Raw genomic sequence first — 17,800 nt, forward strand, 5'->3', positions numbered from 1 at the left:
TGTGCCACCAGGATGCAGCTAGCATGCCATGTTTTTAACTCATACAAAGCTGTTCATTTTAGTCTATTCAAACAGACCCCATTTCAAAGGAAACAAGGACTCATTAAGATCAGCTGTGGCCAATCAGTGGGCGTGGCTAACACCTGAACACGATGGAGGATAGAGAGTTTTGTTGATGCTGAGAACGGAATGTATATGTTTTTAAATAACATTCTTAGAACGTTACTAAAGCTTACAGAATGTTTTCTTCACGTTCTGAGAATGTATGTTTTTTCCAATTACATTCTTAAAACGTTCTCTGAACGTTACTAATGTTTTCTTGTGTTTTTTTTATGGAAAGTTTTCTTAACGTTCATGGAACAAATTGAGAACATGATTTGAAATAGAACCATGAGGAAACCTGTAGGAAATGTTAAGCTGAATTACTGAAATTCCCACAGAATAACTTTGTTTCTTAATGTTCTCTGGACTATTTGAGAACATTCCCAATGTCAAACCAGTCGGAGAACGTTCCTAGAACATTACCAAAATTGTAACCATGTAAATGTAATCATGTTTGAACTCTTAGGAAATGTTTTGTTAAAGTAATGATATACAAAGCAAATAGCGTTTATTTTTTATCAAGTTAAATGTGCTGAGAATGTTCCAAAGCCAAGCAGCTATCCTGCACCATTCCCAGGAAGTTGTGAAAAGGTTTTATGCTAAATAGCCATAGGACAACCACGCTCTCACTACGCTCTAAGAAACCTATGGTTCTCAGAACGTTATGTGCTAGCTGGGACACACACGCACAAACTGCCGGTAAGAACGCACGTCTGTTCTTCTGTTTCACCATAAATCCATATCACGTAACTGCATGTCTGGCTGTGTGTCTCTCTGCCCCAGGCCTGACGATGCATGCCTCCATCCTGACCTACATGTTTAACCTGGTGGAGGAAGGCAAGATCAACACCCAGCTCAACCCCTCCAACCCCGGCAACAACCAGGTCTTCATACAGGAGTACGTGGCCAACCTGCTCAAAACTGCTTTCCCACATCTACAGGAGTAAGTACCTTTATCAACAAAATGAAACGCACCATTATTACAGAGAATCAGGCTAGTTATGCTACCCTCTGTCCATTGGCTAATTAGCTTATTCAATCCTGTCTCAAAATACAACACTGTCCCTTTAAAACAAAACAAAAAAGCTCTTTACTTGACTTGCTTTTCAGAAATGTCTAGAAATGTACGTGTTTCGTGCTCTTTTAGGAAACAATCAAACAAACAAGGGGAACACTCTATAACGTTGAGTGAAGTTTAATCTCGTGCTTCTCTGCACGGGCTGATATTTCTTCTGTGCGGCAGTCTCCCAGGGGAGCTGCGTGCCCCACGCACCTTAGAGGGAACATACTGCTATTAGCCAATAGAAACATATAGAATAACAGATAGTCCTTACTGCTATTAGCCAATAGAAACACATAGAATAACAGATAGTCCTTACTGCTATTAGCCAATAGAAACACAATGAATAACAGATAGTCCTTACTGCTATTAGCCAATAGAAACACGTTGAATAACAGATAGTCCTTACTGCTATTAGCCAATAGAAACACATTGAATAACAGATAGTCCTTACTGCTATTAGCCAATAGAAACACATAGAATAACAGATAGTCCTTACTGCTATTAGCCAATAGAAACACATTGAATAACAGATAGTCCTTACTGCTATTAGCCAATAGAAACACATTTAATAACAGATAGTCCTTACTGCTATTAGCCAATAGAAACACATTGAATAACAGATAGTCCTTACTGCTATTAGCCAATAGAAACACATTGAATAACAGATAGTCCTTACTGCTATTAGCCAATAGAAACACATTGAATAACAGATGGTCCTTACTGCTATTAGCCAATAGAAACACATTGAATAACAGATAGTCCTTACTGCTATTAGCCAATAGAAACACATTGAATAACAGATAGTCCTTACTGCTATTAGCCAATAGAAACACATTGAATAACAGGTAGTCCTTACTGCTATTAGCCAATAGAAACACATTGAATAACAGATAGTCCTTACTGCTATTAGCCAATAGAAACACATTGAATAACTGATAGTCCTTACTGCTATTAGCCAATAGAAACACATTGAATAACAGGTAGTCCTTACTGCTATTAGCCAATAGAAACACATTGAATAACAGATAGTCCTTACTGCTATTAGCCAATAGAAACACATTGAATAACAGATAGTCCTTACTGCTATTGGCCAATAGAAACACATTGAATAACAGATAGTCCTTACTGCTATTAACCAATAGAAACACATTGAATAACAGATAGTCCTTACTGCTATTAGCCAATAGAAACACATTGAATAACAGGTAGTCCTTACTGCTATTAGCCAATAGAAACACATTGAATAACAGATAGTCCTTACTGCTATTAGCCAATAGAAACACATTGAATAACAGATAGTCCTTACTGCTATTAGCCAATAGAAACACATTGAATAACATACAGTATACCCAGTACGTCATGTGTTTCAGTCAAACCAACATACAGTATACCCAGTACGTCATGTGTAGGATCCCAACCCTGAGGGTCATGGTGTGGTCCAGAGGATAGGATCCCAACCCTGAGGGTCATGGTGTGGTCCAGAGGATAGGATCCCAACCCTGAGGGTCATGGTGTGGTCCAGAGGATAGGATCCCAACCCTGAGGGTCATGGTGTGGTCCAGAGGATAGGATCCCAACCCTGAGGGTCATGGTGTGGTCCAGAGGATAGGATCCCAACCCTGAGGGTCACGGTGTGGTCCAGAGGATAGGATCCCAACCCTGAGGGTCACGGTGTGGTCCAGAGGATAGGATCCCAACCCTGAGGGTCATGGTGTGGTCTAGAGGATAGGATCCCAACCCTGAGGGTCATGGTGTGGTCTAGAGGATAGGATCCCAACCCTGAGGGTCATGGTGTGGTCCAGAGGATAGGATCCCAACCCTGAGGGTCATGGTGTGGTCCAGAGGATAGGATCCCAACCCTGAGGGTCATGGTGTGGTCCAGAGGATAGGATCCCAACCCTGAGGGTCATGGTGTGGTCCAGAGGATAGGATCCCAACCCTGAGGGTCATGGTGTGGTCCAGAGGATAGGATCCCAACCCTGAGGGTCATGGTGTGGTCCAGAGGATAAGATCCCAACCCTGAGGGTCATGGTGTGGTCCAGAGGATAAGATCCCAACCCTGAGGGTCATGGTGTGGTCTAGAGGATAGGATCCCAACCCTGAGGGTCATGGTGTGGTCCAGAGGATAAGATCCCAACCCTGAGGGTCATGGTGTGGTCTAGAGGATAGGATCCCAACCCTGAGGGTCATGGTGTGGTCCAGAGGCGGCGGTGGACGTCCACAACACTGTTGTCCTGTTTTTCTATGTCTTCTAAGTTGTCTTGTCCCCCAGTGCCCAGGTCAAGGTGTTTGTAACAGGACTGTTCAGTCTAAACCAGGATATTGCAGCCTTCAAGGAACACCTGAGGGACTTCCTGGTACAGATTAAGGTGAGCCTTTTCCTCCACCTCCAACCAAGGTTCCTCTGTAAAAATATACATGGACCCCCTTCTCCCCTCCTGTAGGGGAAGACACCACAGATCTGTTGCTGTCTGTCTGTATTTGTGTGTGGTAATGTCTCTCTCTCTCTCCTCCTGTAGGAGTTTGCAGGGGAGGACACCACAGACCTGTTCCTGGAGGAGCGGGAGGCGTCGCTGCGTCAGGCGCAGGAGGAGAAACACAAGCTGCAGATGTCAGTTCCCGGTATCCTCAACCCACACGAAATACCTGAGGAGATGTGTGATTGAGACGTCCAGCCACATGAACCATACTGCTGTTACTGTACATACAGGCATACCAACAAACACACAACGAACCCTAACAGAAGGAGAGGTGGGAGGCCCCCGGTCACTTTGCTGAGGTGCGGAGAGAGCAGACACGCCCGTCCTCATCCATCAGGTGTTTTGTCGACCAAAACCATGTCAATATGTAAATGACGACGTACCGCGTCACCCCGTGGCCCGTTATGCATAGCACCTACGCTACGTTTTATATGGAGACTTCTGTGTAATATGTTTCCACTGTTTAACCCAAACTTCTATCGTTTATTTGGTCCCCTAGCTGCATGACATGATGCAGACGTATGGATAAGACTTCTGAACTTTACTTGTTTCCTCCCCTCCTTGTTCTCCCCTCCACATGTTATCTCTCTCTCTATATATATATAGTGAGACAGGAGAGTTTTTGTGCAACAAGGCATATGTGTCAAAAAGTTCTCAGCAAAGAGGCTTCTAGAACTATGGTGTGACAGACGGACAGACTGGAAGGAATGAAGTGGTGTTCTAGAAGTGTGTGTGTGTGTGTGTGCGCACCCTGCGTCTGATTCCCAACCCAATGCATTGTGGTTAGAATGTGAAGCTAGCGGATTATGAAGGAAGGAAGTCTGAGAGATGCTGCTGTTTTGTGCGTCAGGTGGTCAAGGCTAGCGGCCGTGCTCATTGGTTGAACCTCCGCCCAACTGAAAGAAACCTGCTGCGTTTGGTCGACCTGGCTGTGACTGGGAGGCGGGAACTAGGAAGACAGGAAGGAGCATCATCGGAGCAAGACAGTCAGATTATGTGCATATCATCCCAATTCTATAGCACATGAATTACCATGGGAACATCATTATTATTTAGTGTATTTTTGTGGGTGTGTTGAGTGCGTGTGCTGTCGCCTAGACGACATGGGCGTTTAGTTTTCCTCTACGAGGATCGTTGCTCTTCATTAAAATGGACCTTTAACAGAAAGAAGAAGCGGTTATTGAAATGTTATTTATGGGTTCAAGATGGCTGCCTCTTCATAACAAACTCCTGTTTAACTTCTGTCAGTGGGCTTTTGAGATTGTGAATGGGAACTAATTGACATTGTTTACCATGCTAGTAGTGCTTCAACAACACGACCTAGAAGACAAGCAAAAATAAAACACAACTCGGTTTACATTTAATTTTGTATTTTTGCATTTTTTATTTGGATCTTTATAACATCTCTTCTATCCAAAACAAAAGGCTTTTTATTCCAGAGTGTGAAATAATTAGTTTAATTAAGCAACAAATGTATAATTCCTAATCCAAACTCAATCTGTAAATGGCAAATAGTTCCCCTTCTCTACTTGTTACAGTTGTTGTGAAACTTTTTGAACTGATTAAAGTTGAGGATTTTATAACCAATGCCTCTGGGCTCAATTTCTTTTTCATACATCGCTTTTTTTGTGGTGGCAGTAAGTGTAACTTTTTTATTTTTTAAATATTAATATTCTCTAAAGTAGTGGTCACCAACCCTGGTCTGTCTGTATTTGTCTGTAGTAACTTCTCTCTCCTGAGAGAGAGCCAAGCACATGACCCTGATCAACTAATAATCAATACCCCAATTGTTGAGTAAAAAGTGTTTCAGTGCTGGGCTGTAACAAAAACCTACAAACCCTTTAGCTCGTTCAGAGAGTTAAGACCGAGGGGCGGTGATAACCGCTCTGATAGACTGTTCTAGTAACCATCACTGGAGACAGGCCCCGTCTCCTGTTCTCTATACTGACAGGCTGGCAGAACCACTTCCCCTCTTTCTGGCTGAGGTGAACACACACCAACAGATTTCTAGTGAAACATGAGGCTGATGATGTGTCTCTGCGTCACTCTGCCCTCTTTATGCCAGTGTCTGAGCTCTCTCACTCACACAACACACACTAGATATTCCTGTGGCGTGTCAATTTCCATTTTAACATCTTTGGCCAAGGTTGGGCTGCAGTAAACCCCCCCCCACACTAATCACTGATAACATAGTGGTATTCCACTAAAGGTTACGCTGACTGTCTCGCACTGAAACAAAATACTGTTTATGGAGGGAGGCCCAGTACTCGATCATGGATGCAATGCCTGTGACAAACACCATCTCCAGCATAAGCTCCAGCTCCAGCACCACACAGAACAGTTTAGAAAGAGAATCTCCATTGGAAGTACTACAGTCCCATTCTGCTGACTGTGGTTCATGTTCAGCCATGTGTTGTTTAGTGATGAAGTCAGCCATGTTTTGCGTAGTGATGAAGTCAGCCATGTTTTGCGTAGTGATGAAGTCAGCCATGTTTTGTTTAGTGATGAAGTCAGCCATGTTTTGTTTAGTGATGAAGTCAGCCATGTTTTGTTTAGTGATGAAGTCAGCCATGTTTTGTTTAGTGATGAAGTCAGCCATGTTTTGTTTAGTGATGAAGTCAGCCATGTTTTGTTTAGTGATGAAGTCAACCATGTTTTGTTTAGTGATGAAGTCAGCCATGTGTTGTTTAGTGATGAAGTCAGCCATGTGTTGTTTAGTGATGAAGTCAGCCATGTTTTGTTTAGTGATGAAGTCAGCCATGTTTTGTTTAGTGATGAAGTCAGCCATGTGTTGTTTAGTGATGAAGTCAGCCATGTTTTGTTTAGTGGTGAAGTCAGCTATGTTTTGTGTAGTGATGAAGTCAGCCATGTTTTGTGTAGTGATGAAGTCAGCCATGTTTTGTTTAGTGATGAAGTCAGCCATGTTTTGTTTAGTGATGAAGTCAGCCATGTTTTGTTTAGTGATGAAGTCAGCCATGTTTTGTTTAGTGATGAAGTCAGCGATGTTTTGTTTAGTGATGAAGTCAGCCATGTTTTGTTTAGTGATGAAGTCAGCCATGTCTTGTTTAGTGATGAAGTCAGCCATGTTTTGTTTAGTGGTGAAATCAGCTATGTTTTGTGTAGTGATGAAGTCAGCCATGTTTTGTGTAGTGATGAAGTCAGCCATGTTTTGTTTAGTGATGAAGTCAGCCATGTTTTGTTTAGTGATGAAGTCAGCCATGTTTTGTTTAGTGATGAAGTCAGCCATGTTTTGTTTAGTGATGAAGTCAGCCATGTTTTGTTTAGTGATGAAGTCAGCCATGTTTTGTTTAGTGATGAAGTCAGCTATGTTTTGTTTAGTGATGAAGTCAGCCATGTTTTGTTTAGTGATGAAGTCAGCCATGTTTTGTTTAGTGATGAAGTCAGCCATGTTTTGTTTAGTGATGAAGTCAGCCATGTTTTGTTTAGTGATGAAGTCAGCCATGTGTTGTTTAGTGATGAAGTCAGCTATGTTTTGTTTAGTGATGAAGTCAGCTATGTTTTGTTTAGTGATGAAGTCAGCTATGTTTTGTTTAGTGATGAAGTCAGCTATGTTTTGTTTAGTGATGAAGTCAGCCATGCAACTTTTCGGTAATAATTCATGAACGCAGAGCTTGTGCTGAAATGATCATTAAACCCATCTCACACAGGGGGCAGTTCTCTGGGGGTAACCAGAGACCCTCTCCCCTATGACCCACTTCCAGGGAAGAAACCTGGGTTCAAATACTATTCAAAATCATTTGAAATACTGTATAGGTGCTTGATTGAGCTTGCCTGGCTTAATGGAACCAATGAAATAGTTTTAAAAGTGCAAACGCTGCCCACCTGGCACTCCAGGAAGACTAGAGCAAACGCTTTTGAAAGATGTTGAGTATTATTTGAACCCAGGTCTGCTTCCAGTGAGCCATAGTCCTGGTATGGCTTCCCTTTTGAAGAGCTCACAGCACCACTGGGCAGGTGTCCAGATACAGTCCAAATGGCATCCTAATCCCTATATAGTGCACTGTTATAGGGAAAAGGGTGCCATTTGGTACAGAATCCTAGCCCCCCCCCCCCCCCTGCACATGGCTCCATGCTGAGGTTATAAATATAGACTTCTCGGAGTTGTGGAGGAAGCATGTTACTTACGCAAACCACCCAGCTGGCCAGCCACATGGCGAGAAAGAGCGTAAGAGAGACCCCAATGCCCATACTGTATGGGAGGGGGGAGGAGAGAATGAACCCCCACACAAACTCATGACCAGGTGTTCCTATTTTTACTCACCCCGCCTCGTCTTTCGAAGAACAACTTTTAAAAACCCGATAGTAGATCGACGCACCGTACGTCATTTAGAATATTGAATAGCTCCGGGTGTGTTGATACTAGATTTGCCGTTTCTTGTAGTGGCTGCAACTCAATCCCCTCTTTCGGCCGATATAAAGTTTGCGGCTATTCAATAACAAGCAGTCTTTTTCTACAAATGAGAGGATCCGGAAAATAAAATTGTCACGAAATTGTCTATAAAACCCGAACCGTTTGCGTGACAAACTAATATGAACAGCGTGACCAAACATGGTTCTACTGGTTTTATTTCCCAGAGTTTTCTTCTCTCTCGGAGATATAGGACAGACACTTCAACCTGATTATACATTTTGACTGTCTGTGTTGCCAGACAAATATGTTATTCTTTGCATTTCTATTGGCTATAGCAGTAAAGGCTAAATTCAATGTTTCATACAATTATTTTAATATATTCATCCTAAAATTCCAAATCAAATGGCTAAATGATCCATCTTAAAACAATTCCATATGTTCGCTTAGTAGATATTGCGATTTAAGGGCTTAGATCTTGACTTGCCTCGTTAAATAAAAGACCTAGAGGTTTTAATAATATGCGTTACCCTTCTTATCAAAAGCCCATATCAAAATATTCTCCATTTGATCATTTTCTTTCTCTGAGGGCAAGACAGCCAGAGTGAACAGCACAAACAATAGTAAAACAATATCATGCAATCTAGGTGAGGTGGGTGTCCTTGGTGGGGTCAGTGGGGTAAAGTGGATTTGACAGGCAGAAACTGTTCTGTAGTCCATGTGAAAGACAATGCTGCCATCTAATGGACAATAATGGCATTTTAATAACCAGTGCACAGAACAATTAACTGACGGCCTACCGCGGCCAAACCATAACCCAGACGACGCTGGGTCAATTGTGCGCCGCCCTATGGGACTCCCAATCACGGTCGGTTGTGATACAGCTTGGAATCGAACCAGGATCTGTAGTGATGCCTCTAGCACGGACCCCTGCATCACTCAGGAACCCACTATAATTACCACAAACAAAGAATAACTGATTGATTTTCCTTCTGTGATATTATAATGACATCTAATGGAGGGTAGTTGAACTGAACAAAATGCCCCACATGTACCTGCACCCTCATGCAAGACACAGAAAAGAAGCTCAGGCACAGATAAATGGTGAGAATGTAACTTTTATTTCTGACTGCCTAGTCCACCCATGTCCTCTTAGTCCCAGTAGTGTGCGATACGGCCAACACAGACGGATATAGAAACAGAAACAACGGGCATTTCATTCACCATCATCTACCTACTGTTAACCACTCCTATTACTCACCACAAGGTAGCTTCTATGTTAAAGTCTATTATATTCTATGGCATACAGGTTTAGAGCTAGGTGACCTATTGCATTGTAATATACAGTTAATGGGAGGTAGGAGGAGATGTGATCATTACAAAGTCACCTGAGTCAGGCTGACGGGCTGGACTGGGTTCTAAGTGGGCTACAAAGCCCTACGAAAAAAACAGGCCTCCTGAACTAAAGACGACCAATGCAGGACCAGGGCCTGTATTTATCAAGTGTCTCAGAGTAGGAGGGCTGATCTTGGATCAGGTCTCCCCTGTCCATTCAGTATATTCTAAAAAGACAAACTGATCCTAGATCAGCACTCCTACCCTTAGGCTCTTTATGAATACAGGCACAAATATTACCAGGGGCACAGTGGCGCAGGCAAGGTGGGGTTGAGAGGTTTAGCTGCTGCCAGGTTGCCACTGGGTCAGTTTGATCCACTGAGTTCTACATTTACATTTACATTTAAGTCATTTAGCAGACGCTCTTATCCAGAGCGACTTACAAATTGGAAAGTTCATACATATTCATCCTGGTCCCCCCGTGGGGAATGAACCCACAACCCTGGCGTTGCAAGCGCCATGCTCTACCAACTGAGCCACACGGGACCGTGTGGCTCATGAGTTCTCACATGAGTTCTCACATGAGGATCTCTCTTCCTCCGCTCTCTTCCTCTCCTCCCTCCCGCTCTTCCTCCTGTCTTCCTCCCTCTTCTCGTTCCAGTATCTATGTGGTCCGAGCTTGGCTGAAGCGTGGCTTCACTCTAAAGAAGACAGAAAGGGGGGACAACTAATTCAGAAAAGGGGGAGACAGACAGAGGAGGGTAGGGGGAGACAATGTGCCTGTGTGTGCGTGTGTGTGCCTGTGTGCTGTGTGTGTGTGTGTGTGTGTGTGTGTGTGTGTGTGTGTACGTACCTGAGGGTTTTCTCAGGGCCACTCTGTCGTCCGCTGGCCTGGGAGGAGGACTTGAACTGGGCCTCTAGCCTGGAGTAGATCCCTGCTGCACGCTGGAACAACCACACATTATACAACCACGATCACACATTATACAACCACGATCACACAACTACACATTATACAACCACGATCACACAACCACACATTATAAAACCACGACCACACAACCACACATTATACAACCACGACCACACAACCACACATTATACAACCACGATCACACATTATACAACTACAATCACAACCACACATACAACCACAACCATGATCACACATTATACAACACACAACCATGATCACACATTATGCAACCACAACCATGATCACAGTGACAACCACAACCGGGGGGGGGGGGGGGGGGGGGTACACCAGTGACAACCACAACGGGGGGGGGGGGGGGGGGTACACCAGTTACAACCACAACGGGGGGGGGTGGTACACCAGTGACAACCACAACGGGGGGTGGGGGGGGGGTGGTACACCAGTTACAACCACAACGGGGGGGGGGGTGGTACACCAGTGACAACCACAACAGGGGGGGGGTACACCAGTGACAACCACACTATACACACACAATGTAAATGAAGTTTCATGTTTCAACGTTCTAGTGTTTTATCCCCTACTAAAAATAAAGGTGTAATCGACTCAGTAAAACACACCTCTTTAGTGTCCTTGGACTTTCTCTGTTCCTGATCTCCGAACCTGATCTTAGTCAGATGACCAATGATCTCCACCATACGCCTCTGGTCTGGGGGGGGGGGGGGGAGAGGGGAGGGAGAGGACAATTAGAATGCACACATCTATCGTAACACATCCACACTAAGTTAACTGAGGCCTGTGTTACCTTCCTCTCTTTGAGCATCTTGGTTGTAGCGAATGGAGCGAGAGCTGTCCCATTTACTCTTCTGGGCACTCACTCTGGAAACACAAACCATTTCAAACAGATACAGCGGTGAAATAGATGAAGAAGCATGTAGTTGGCGAAGTTGAGCTCACCTGAATGGAGTGTTGTCCCTCGAAGGGGTCTGTAAACAACCAACAGAATTTGGAAAAGTAAGAAAATTGCAATTATTTAAGTCTCAGGTAAACGAGACTTAAACTGTACACTCACTTTCTCCACTGCTTTCTCTTTGCGATGGAAATTAGGTGAAGACATCTGCCTCTTCAAAGGTTTGCTCAACTTCTTGGCCTTCTTAGCAGCTAACAACGAACACATAGAAAACCCCTATGTTGTTACAACCATAAGCAGTGTACACATACATTCATGAATCAATTACAACTGATAGCTCATAGCTGCAGACAGATATCAAAATGTATACAAACACAATGCAATTTGAGCAGCCCATGCACTAATAAGGTACTGCCATCTGCTGGCTATAGTGGGCTCCTCCTTACTTCTTACTTTAGTTATATTCAATAAACACAGTGGTGATTCATCATAACACACAGTGTGGTCTCATGACATAGGGAGAATCTCGATTTGATTCCTTACATCCTTGCCTCCTTCTCAAACCCCATTAGATGAGGTCAGAGGTCCCTCACAAGGAATCAAGAAAACGCAATTGAAATCCCCCCCCCCCCCATTTCAAAGCCTCTTTGGTAATTGCCATTTATTAGGATCCCCATTAGGCGCTGCCAAAGCAGCAGCTACTCTTCCTAGTGTCCACATGAAACATGACATAATACAGAACATTATTAGTGAAGGACTGAACTACATTTAAAACATCACACACAGTCTACATATCAGTACATACACACAATATCTAGGTCTAATACATAGTACAGTGCAATACAAGATATGAAATGGCTGTGTCTCCTCACAGTCCCTTTGTGATGTAAGGTGTTCTTTAATCAGGGTTTGAATCTGGTTTTATTGCTAGCTTGAGTTACCTGGGTTACCAGAGAGTTCCATGTAGTCATGGCTCTATTTAATACTGTGTGTTTCCCAGCTTCTGTTCTGGACCTGGGGACTGTGAAGAGATCTCTGGCTGCATGTCTTGTGTTGTACAGATGAGTGTCTGAACTGTGTGCCAACTGCTTGAAAAGACAGTTCTGTACCTTCAACACGTCTCACAAAGACCAATGGTGATGCAGTCAATCTCTCCTCTACTATGAGCCAGGAGAGATTGGCAGTAACATGTTTGCCACTTTCCCTCCGTGTACATCAAAGTGCGATACTTGCTGTTTTGTTCTGGACCAACTGCAATTGACCTATGTCCTTCTCTGCCGCACGTGACCACACAGATGGGCAGTACTCCAGGTGTAACAAAACTGGGGCCTGTAGGACCTGTCTGGTCGACTGAGATGTCAAGAAGGCAGAGCAACGCCCAATCACGGAGACCTCTTCCCATTTTAGCAACCATTGAGTCTCTATGTTTTGATGACAGCTTGCTATCTAGAGTGACACCCAGCAGTTTAGTCTCCTCGACTTGCTAAATCACCACATTATTCAGTAACAGATCTAAATGAGGTTTAGCGTCGAGTGATTTGTCCCAAAAACGATGCTTTACATATTTGTTTATATTTAGCACCAGCCTATTGCTAGTTACCCATTCTAAAACTAACTGGAGCTCTAATTTCAGGGTATCAGTTATTTATTCTACTGTTGCAGCCGACGTGTATACGATTGAGTCGTCAGCGTACATAGGCTTTATTCAAAGTCAGTGGAAGGTCATTAGTAAAAAAAGGAAAACAATAATGGCCTTAGTCGGCTGCCCTGCGGAACACCACACTCAACTGAATTTGCATGAGAGAGGCTTCCATTAACGAAAATTCTGTGTTCTACTCGACAGGTAACTCTGTGTTCTACTCGACAGGTAACTCTGTGTTCTACTCGACAGGTAACTCTGTGTTCTACTCGACAGGTAACTCTGTGTTCTACTCGACAGGTAACTCTGTGTTCTACTCGACAGGTAACTCTGTGTTCTACTCGACAGGTAACTCTGTGTTCTACTCGACAGGTAACTCTGTGTTCTACTCGACAGGTAACTCTGTGTTCTACTCGACAGGTAACTCTGTGTTCTACTCGACAGGTAACTCTGTGTTCTACTCGACAGGTAACTCTGTGTTCTATTAGACAGGTAACTCTGTGTTCTATTAGACGGGTAAGTCTCAATCCATAATAAGGCAGAGGATGCAAATCCATGACACCTAGGTTTTTTTCAGCAATAGGTTACGATCAATGACATCAAAAGCTGCACTGAAGTCTAACAGAGCAGCTCCCACAATCTTCTTACTATCAATTTATTTCAGCCAAGCATCAGTAATTTGTGTCAGTGCCAAGCATGTTGAGTACCCTTCCCTATAAGCATGCTGAAAGTCTGTTAATTCGTTTTCGATTAAACACAATTTTTTCCAAAGGTTTGCTAAGCACTTTTTAACAGACTGATTGGTCGGCTGTCTGAACCATTAAAAGGGTGCTCTGCTGTTCTTGGGTAGCTGAATGACCTTTGCCCCCCCCCCCCTCCATGTCTGAGGGCACACCATCTTCTAAGCTGAAATTGAAGATGTGGCCAACAGGAGTCACAATGTATTCCACTACAAATCTTAGCAATTTACCATCCAGGTTGTCGGTACCAGGTGGTTTGCCCTTATTTATAGATTAGCAGCCATTTTGTTCACCTCTTCCACACCCACTTTGTGGAACTCTACACTACAGTGCTTGTCTTTCATTACTTGGTCCATTATGTATGAACATGAAGACTCAGTATTTGTTGTTTGCATGTCAGGCCTAAATTTGCTAATCGTGTCAACAAAAAAGTTATTAAAGTGGTCGGTAATATTAAAGGGTTTTGTTATAAACAAGTCCTCTGCCTCAATGACAGATGAGTTTGCTTTTTTGCCTAGAATTTCATTAAATGTACTCCAGAGCTTCTTTTTTTCATAGTATAGTTTCTTCTTTTAGTTTAGTTATGTGATTTCTATATTTACTGTGTGTTTACCAGTCTGCTGTGTTGTCAGACATATTTGCTATTCCCTTTGCCTCACCCCTCTCAGCCATACAGGTTTTCCAATTATAGTGTAAACCAATCAGAGAGCCTAATTACTCTACCTTGTTTCTTGCTGGCCTCCTCTTCATCTCCCACCTCATCCTCAGTGACCTCTGACCCCGTGGTATACTCCTCATCCTCAGAAAGCAGCGTCTGCTGCCTCTGACACAGGGCAGAGGAGGGCATATCAGGGTTTAGATAGGCTGGTCCCAGATCTGTTTGGTGTCCAGCCTAACACCACTGCTCATTAACTAAGCATGAGGAGTTGGCATGGTAGCACAAACAGACTGGCCCTCAGGCTTCTGGTGGTACAAAGGTATACTATGTCACTACTGTAATATGTCACGTCATACACACACAAACACAAGTATACAGACACGGACACAGACACGGACACAGACACTGCAGCACAATTACATTTGGAAACAATAAACGTTGATCATACCAGTTGCCGGCTCCAGTTTTTCAACAGGGAAAACTGCAAAGCAATAGGTTGAGTTAGTTAGACTATAGTCTATTTGAAATAGGTTGAGTTAGTTAGACTCTAGTCTATTTGAAATAGGTTGAGTTAGTTAGACTCTAGTCTATTTGAAATAGGTTGAGTTAGACTCTAGTCTATTTGAAATAGGTTGAGTGAGTTAGACTCTAGTCTATTTGAAATAGGTTGAGTTAGTTAGACTCTAGTCTATTTGAAATAGGTTGAGTTAGACTCTAGTCTATTTGAAATAGGTTGAGTTAGTTAGACTAGTCTATTTGAAATAGGTTGAGTTAGTTAGACTCTAGTCTATTTGAAATAGGTTGAGTTAGTTAGACTAGTCTATTTGAAATAGGTTGAGTTAGTTAGACTCTAGTCTATTTGAAATAGGTTGAGTTAGTTAGACTAGTCTATTTGAAATAGGTTGAGTTAGTTAGACTCTAGTCTATTTGAAATAGGTTGAGTTAGTTAGACTCTAGTCTATTTGAAATAGGTTGAGTTAGTTAGACTCTAGTCTATTTGAAATAGGTTGAGTTAGTTAGACTCTAGTCTATTTGAAATAGGTTGAGTTAGACTCTAGTCTATTTGAAATAGGTTGAGTTAGACTCTAGTCTATTTGAAATAGGTTGAGTTAGTTAGACTCTAGTCTATTTGAAATAGGTTGAGTTAGACTCTAGTCTATTTGAAATAGGTTGAGTTAGTTAGACTAGTCTATTTGAAATAGGTTGAGTTAGTTAGACTCTAGTCTATATGAAATAGGTTGAGTTAGTTAGACTAGTCTATTTGAAATAGGTTGAGTTAGTTAGACTCTAGTCTATTTGAAATAGGTTGAGTTAGTTAGACTAGTCTATTTGAAATAGGTTGAGTTAGTTAGACTCTAGTCTATTTGAAATAGGTTGAGTTAGACTCTAGTCTATTTGAAATAGGTTGAGTTAGTTAGACTCTAGTCTATTTGAAATAGGTTGAGTTAGTTAGACTCTAGTCTATTTGAAATAGGTTGAGTTAGTTAGACTCTAGTCTATTTGAAATAGGTTGAGTTAGACTCTAGTCTATTTGAAATAGGTTGAGTTAGTTAGACTCTAGTCTATTTGAAATAGGTTGAGTTAGACTCTAGTCTATATGAAATAGGTTGAGTTAGTTAGACTAGTCTATTTGAAATAGGTTGAGTTAGTTAGACTAGTCTATTTGAAATAGGTTGAGTTAGACTAGTCTATTTGAAATAGGTTGAGTTAGACTCTAGTCTATTTGAAATAGGTTAACTCAACCTATTTCAAATAGACTAGAGACTAACTCAACCTATTTCAAATAGACTAGAGTCTGAGTTAGACTCTAGTCTATTTGAAATAGGTTGAGTTAGACTCTAGTCTATTTGAAATAGGTTGAGTTAGTCTCTAGTCTATTTGAAATAGGTTGAGTTAGTTAGACTCTAGTCTATTTGAAATAGGTTGAGTTAGACTCTAGTCTATTTGAAATAGGTTGAGTTAGTTAGACTCTAGTCTATTTGAAATAGGTTGAGTTAGACTCTAGTCTATTTGAAATAGGTTGAGTTAGTTAGACTCTAGTCTATTTGAAATAGGTTGAGTTAGTTAGACTAGTCTATTTGAAATAGGTTGAGTTAGTTAGACTCTAGTCTATATGAAATAGGTTGAGTTAGTTAGACTAGTCTATTTGAAATAGGTTGAGTTAGTTAGACTCTAGTCTATTTGAAATAGGTTGAGTTAGTTAGACTAGTCTATTTGAAATAGGTTGAGTTAGTTAGACTCTAGTCTATTTGAAATAGGTTGAGTTAGACTCTAGTCTATTTGAAATAGGTTGAGTTAGTTAGACTCTAGTCTATTTGAAATAGGTTGAGTTAGTTAGACTCTAGTCTATTTGAAATAGGTTGAGTTAGTTAGACTAGTCTATTTGAAATAGGTTGAGTTAGACTCTAGTCTATTTGAAATAGGTTGAGTTAGACTCTAGTCTATTTGAAATAGGTTGAGTTAGACTCTAGTCTATTTGAAATAGGTTGAGTTAGACTCTAGTCTATTTGAAATAGGTTGAGTTAGTTAGACTAGTCTATTTGAAATAGGTTGAGTTAGTTAGACTCTAGTCTATTTGAAATAGGTTGAGTTAGACTCTAGTCTATTTGAAATAGGTTGAGTTAGTTAGACTCTAGTCTATTTGAAATAGGTTGAGTTAGTTAGACTAGTCTATTTGAAATAGGTTGAGTTAGTTAGACTCTAGTCTATATGAAATAGGTTGAGTTAGTTAGACTAGTCTATTTGAAATAGGTTGAGTTAGTTAGACTCTAGTCTATTTGAAATAGGTTGAGTTAGTTAGACTAGTCTATTTGAAATAGGTTGAGTTAGTTAGACTCTAGTCTATTTGAAATAGGTTGAGTTAGACTCTAGTCTATTTGAAATAGGTTGAGTTAGTTAGACTCTAGTCTATTTGAAATAGGTTGAGTTAGTTAGACTCTAGTCTATTTGAAATAGGTTGAGTTAGTTAGACTAGTCTATTTGAAATAGGTTGAGTTAGTTAGACTCTAGTCTATTTGAAATAGGTTGAGTTAGACTCTAGTCTATTTGAAATAGGTTGAGTTAGTTAGACTAGTCTATTTGAAATAGGTTGAGTTAGTTAGACTCTAGTCTATTTGAAATAGGTTGAGTTAGTTAGACTAGTCTATTTGAAATAGGTTGAGTTAGTTAGACTCTAGTCTATTTGAAATAGGTTGAGTTAGTTAGACTAGTCTATTTGAAATAGGTTGAGTTAGTTAGACTCTAGTCTATTTGAAATAGGTTGAGTTAGTTAGACTCTAGTCTATTTGAAATAGGTTGAGTTAGTTAGACTCTAGTCTATTTGAAATAGGTTGAGTTAGACTCTAGTCTATTTGAAATAGGTTGAGTTAGACTCTAGTCTATTTGAAATAGGTTGAGTTAGTTAGACTCTAGTCTATTTGAAATAGGTTGAGTTAGACTCTAGTCTATTTGAAATAGGTTGAGTTAGTTAGACTAGTCTATTTGAAATAGGTTGAGTTAGTTAGACTCTAGTCTATATGAAATAGGTTGAGTTAGTTAGACTAGTCTATTTGAAATAGGTTGAGTTAGTTA

At 41.4% G+C, this 17,800-nt stretch overlaps 2 protein-coding genes across 8 annotated transcripts in view; one reads left to right on the forward strand and one right to left on the reverse strand.

Moving 5' to 3' along the window:
- Positions 1-5,228, forward strand: part of xpo1b (exportin 1 (CRM1 homolog, yeast) b) — a 77,754-nt gene extending 72,526 nt beyond the window's left edge. For both annotated transcript variants that reach the window (XM_071394525.1, XM_071394524.1), the window contains exons 23-25: positions 886-1,045; positions 3,438-3,534; positions 3,685-5,228. In XM_071394525.1, coding sequence (XP_071250626.1) covers positions 886-1,045; positions 3,438-3,534; positions 3,685-3,831 — 404 coding nt within the window. In that variant the 3' untranslated portion in view covers positions 3,832-5,228. The remainder of the gene's footprint in view (positions 1-885; positions 1,046-3,437; positions 3,535-3,684) is intronic.
- A 3,886-nt stretch (positions 5,229-9,114) lies between these two features.
- The window catches only part of LOC139571546 (SANT and BTB domain regulator of class switch recombination-like), a 32,514-nt gene continuing 23,828 nt past the window's right edge, over positions 9,115-17,800 (reverse strand). For 5 of the 6 annotated variants that reach the window (XM_071394526.1, XM_071394531.1, XM_071394530.1 and 2 more), the window contains 9 exons: positions 14,679-14,711; positions 14,296-14,395; positions 11,356-11,444; positions 11,241-11,269; positions 11,089-11,162; positions 10,904-10,992; positions 10,203-10,294; positions 9,919-10,050; positions 9,115-9,727 (listed from right to left, as the gene is read on the reverse strand). In XM_071394526.1, the coding sequence (XP_071250627.1) occupies positions 10,014-10,050; positions 10,203-10,294; positions 10,904-10,992; positions 11,089-11,162; positions 11,241-11,269; positions 11,356-11,444; positions 14,296-14,395; positions 14,679-14,711 (543 nt within the window). In that variant the 3' untranslated portion in view covers positions 9,115-9,727; positions 9,919-10,013. The other variant, XM_071394527.1, reaches the window with a different exon arrangement.

Source organism: Salvelinus alpinus, chromosome 3, assembly GCF_045679555.1.
Source record: "Salvelinus alpinus chromosome 3, SLU_Salpinus.1, whole genome shotgun sequence".
In the NCBI taxonomy this organism is placed as follows: domain Eukaryota; kingdom Metazoa; phylum Chordata; class Actinopteri; order Salmoniformes; family Salmonidae; genus Salvelinus; species Salvelinus alpinus.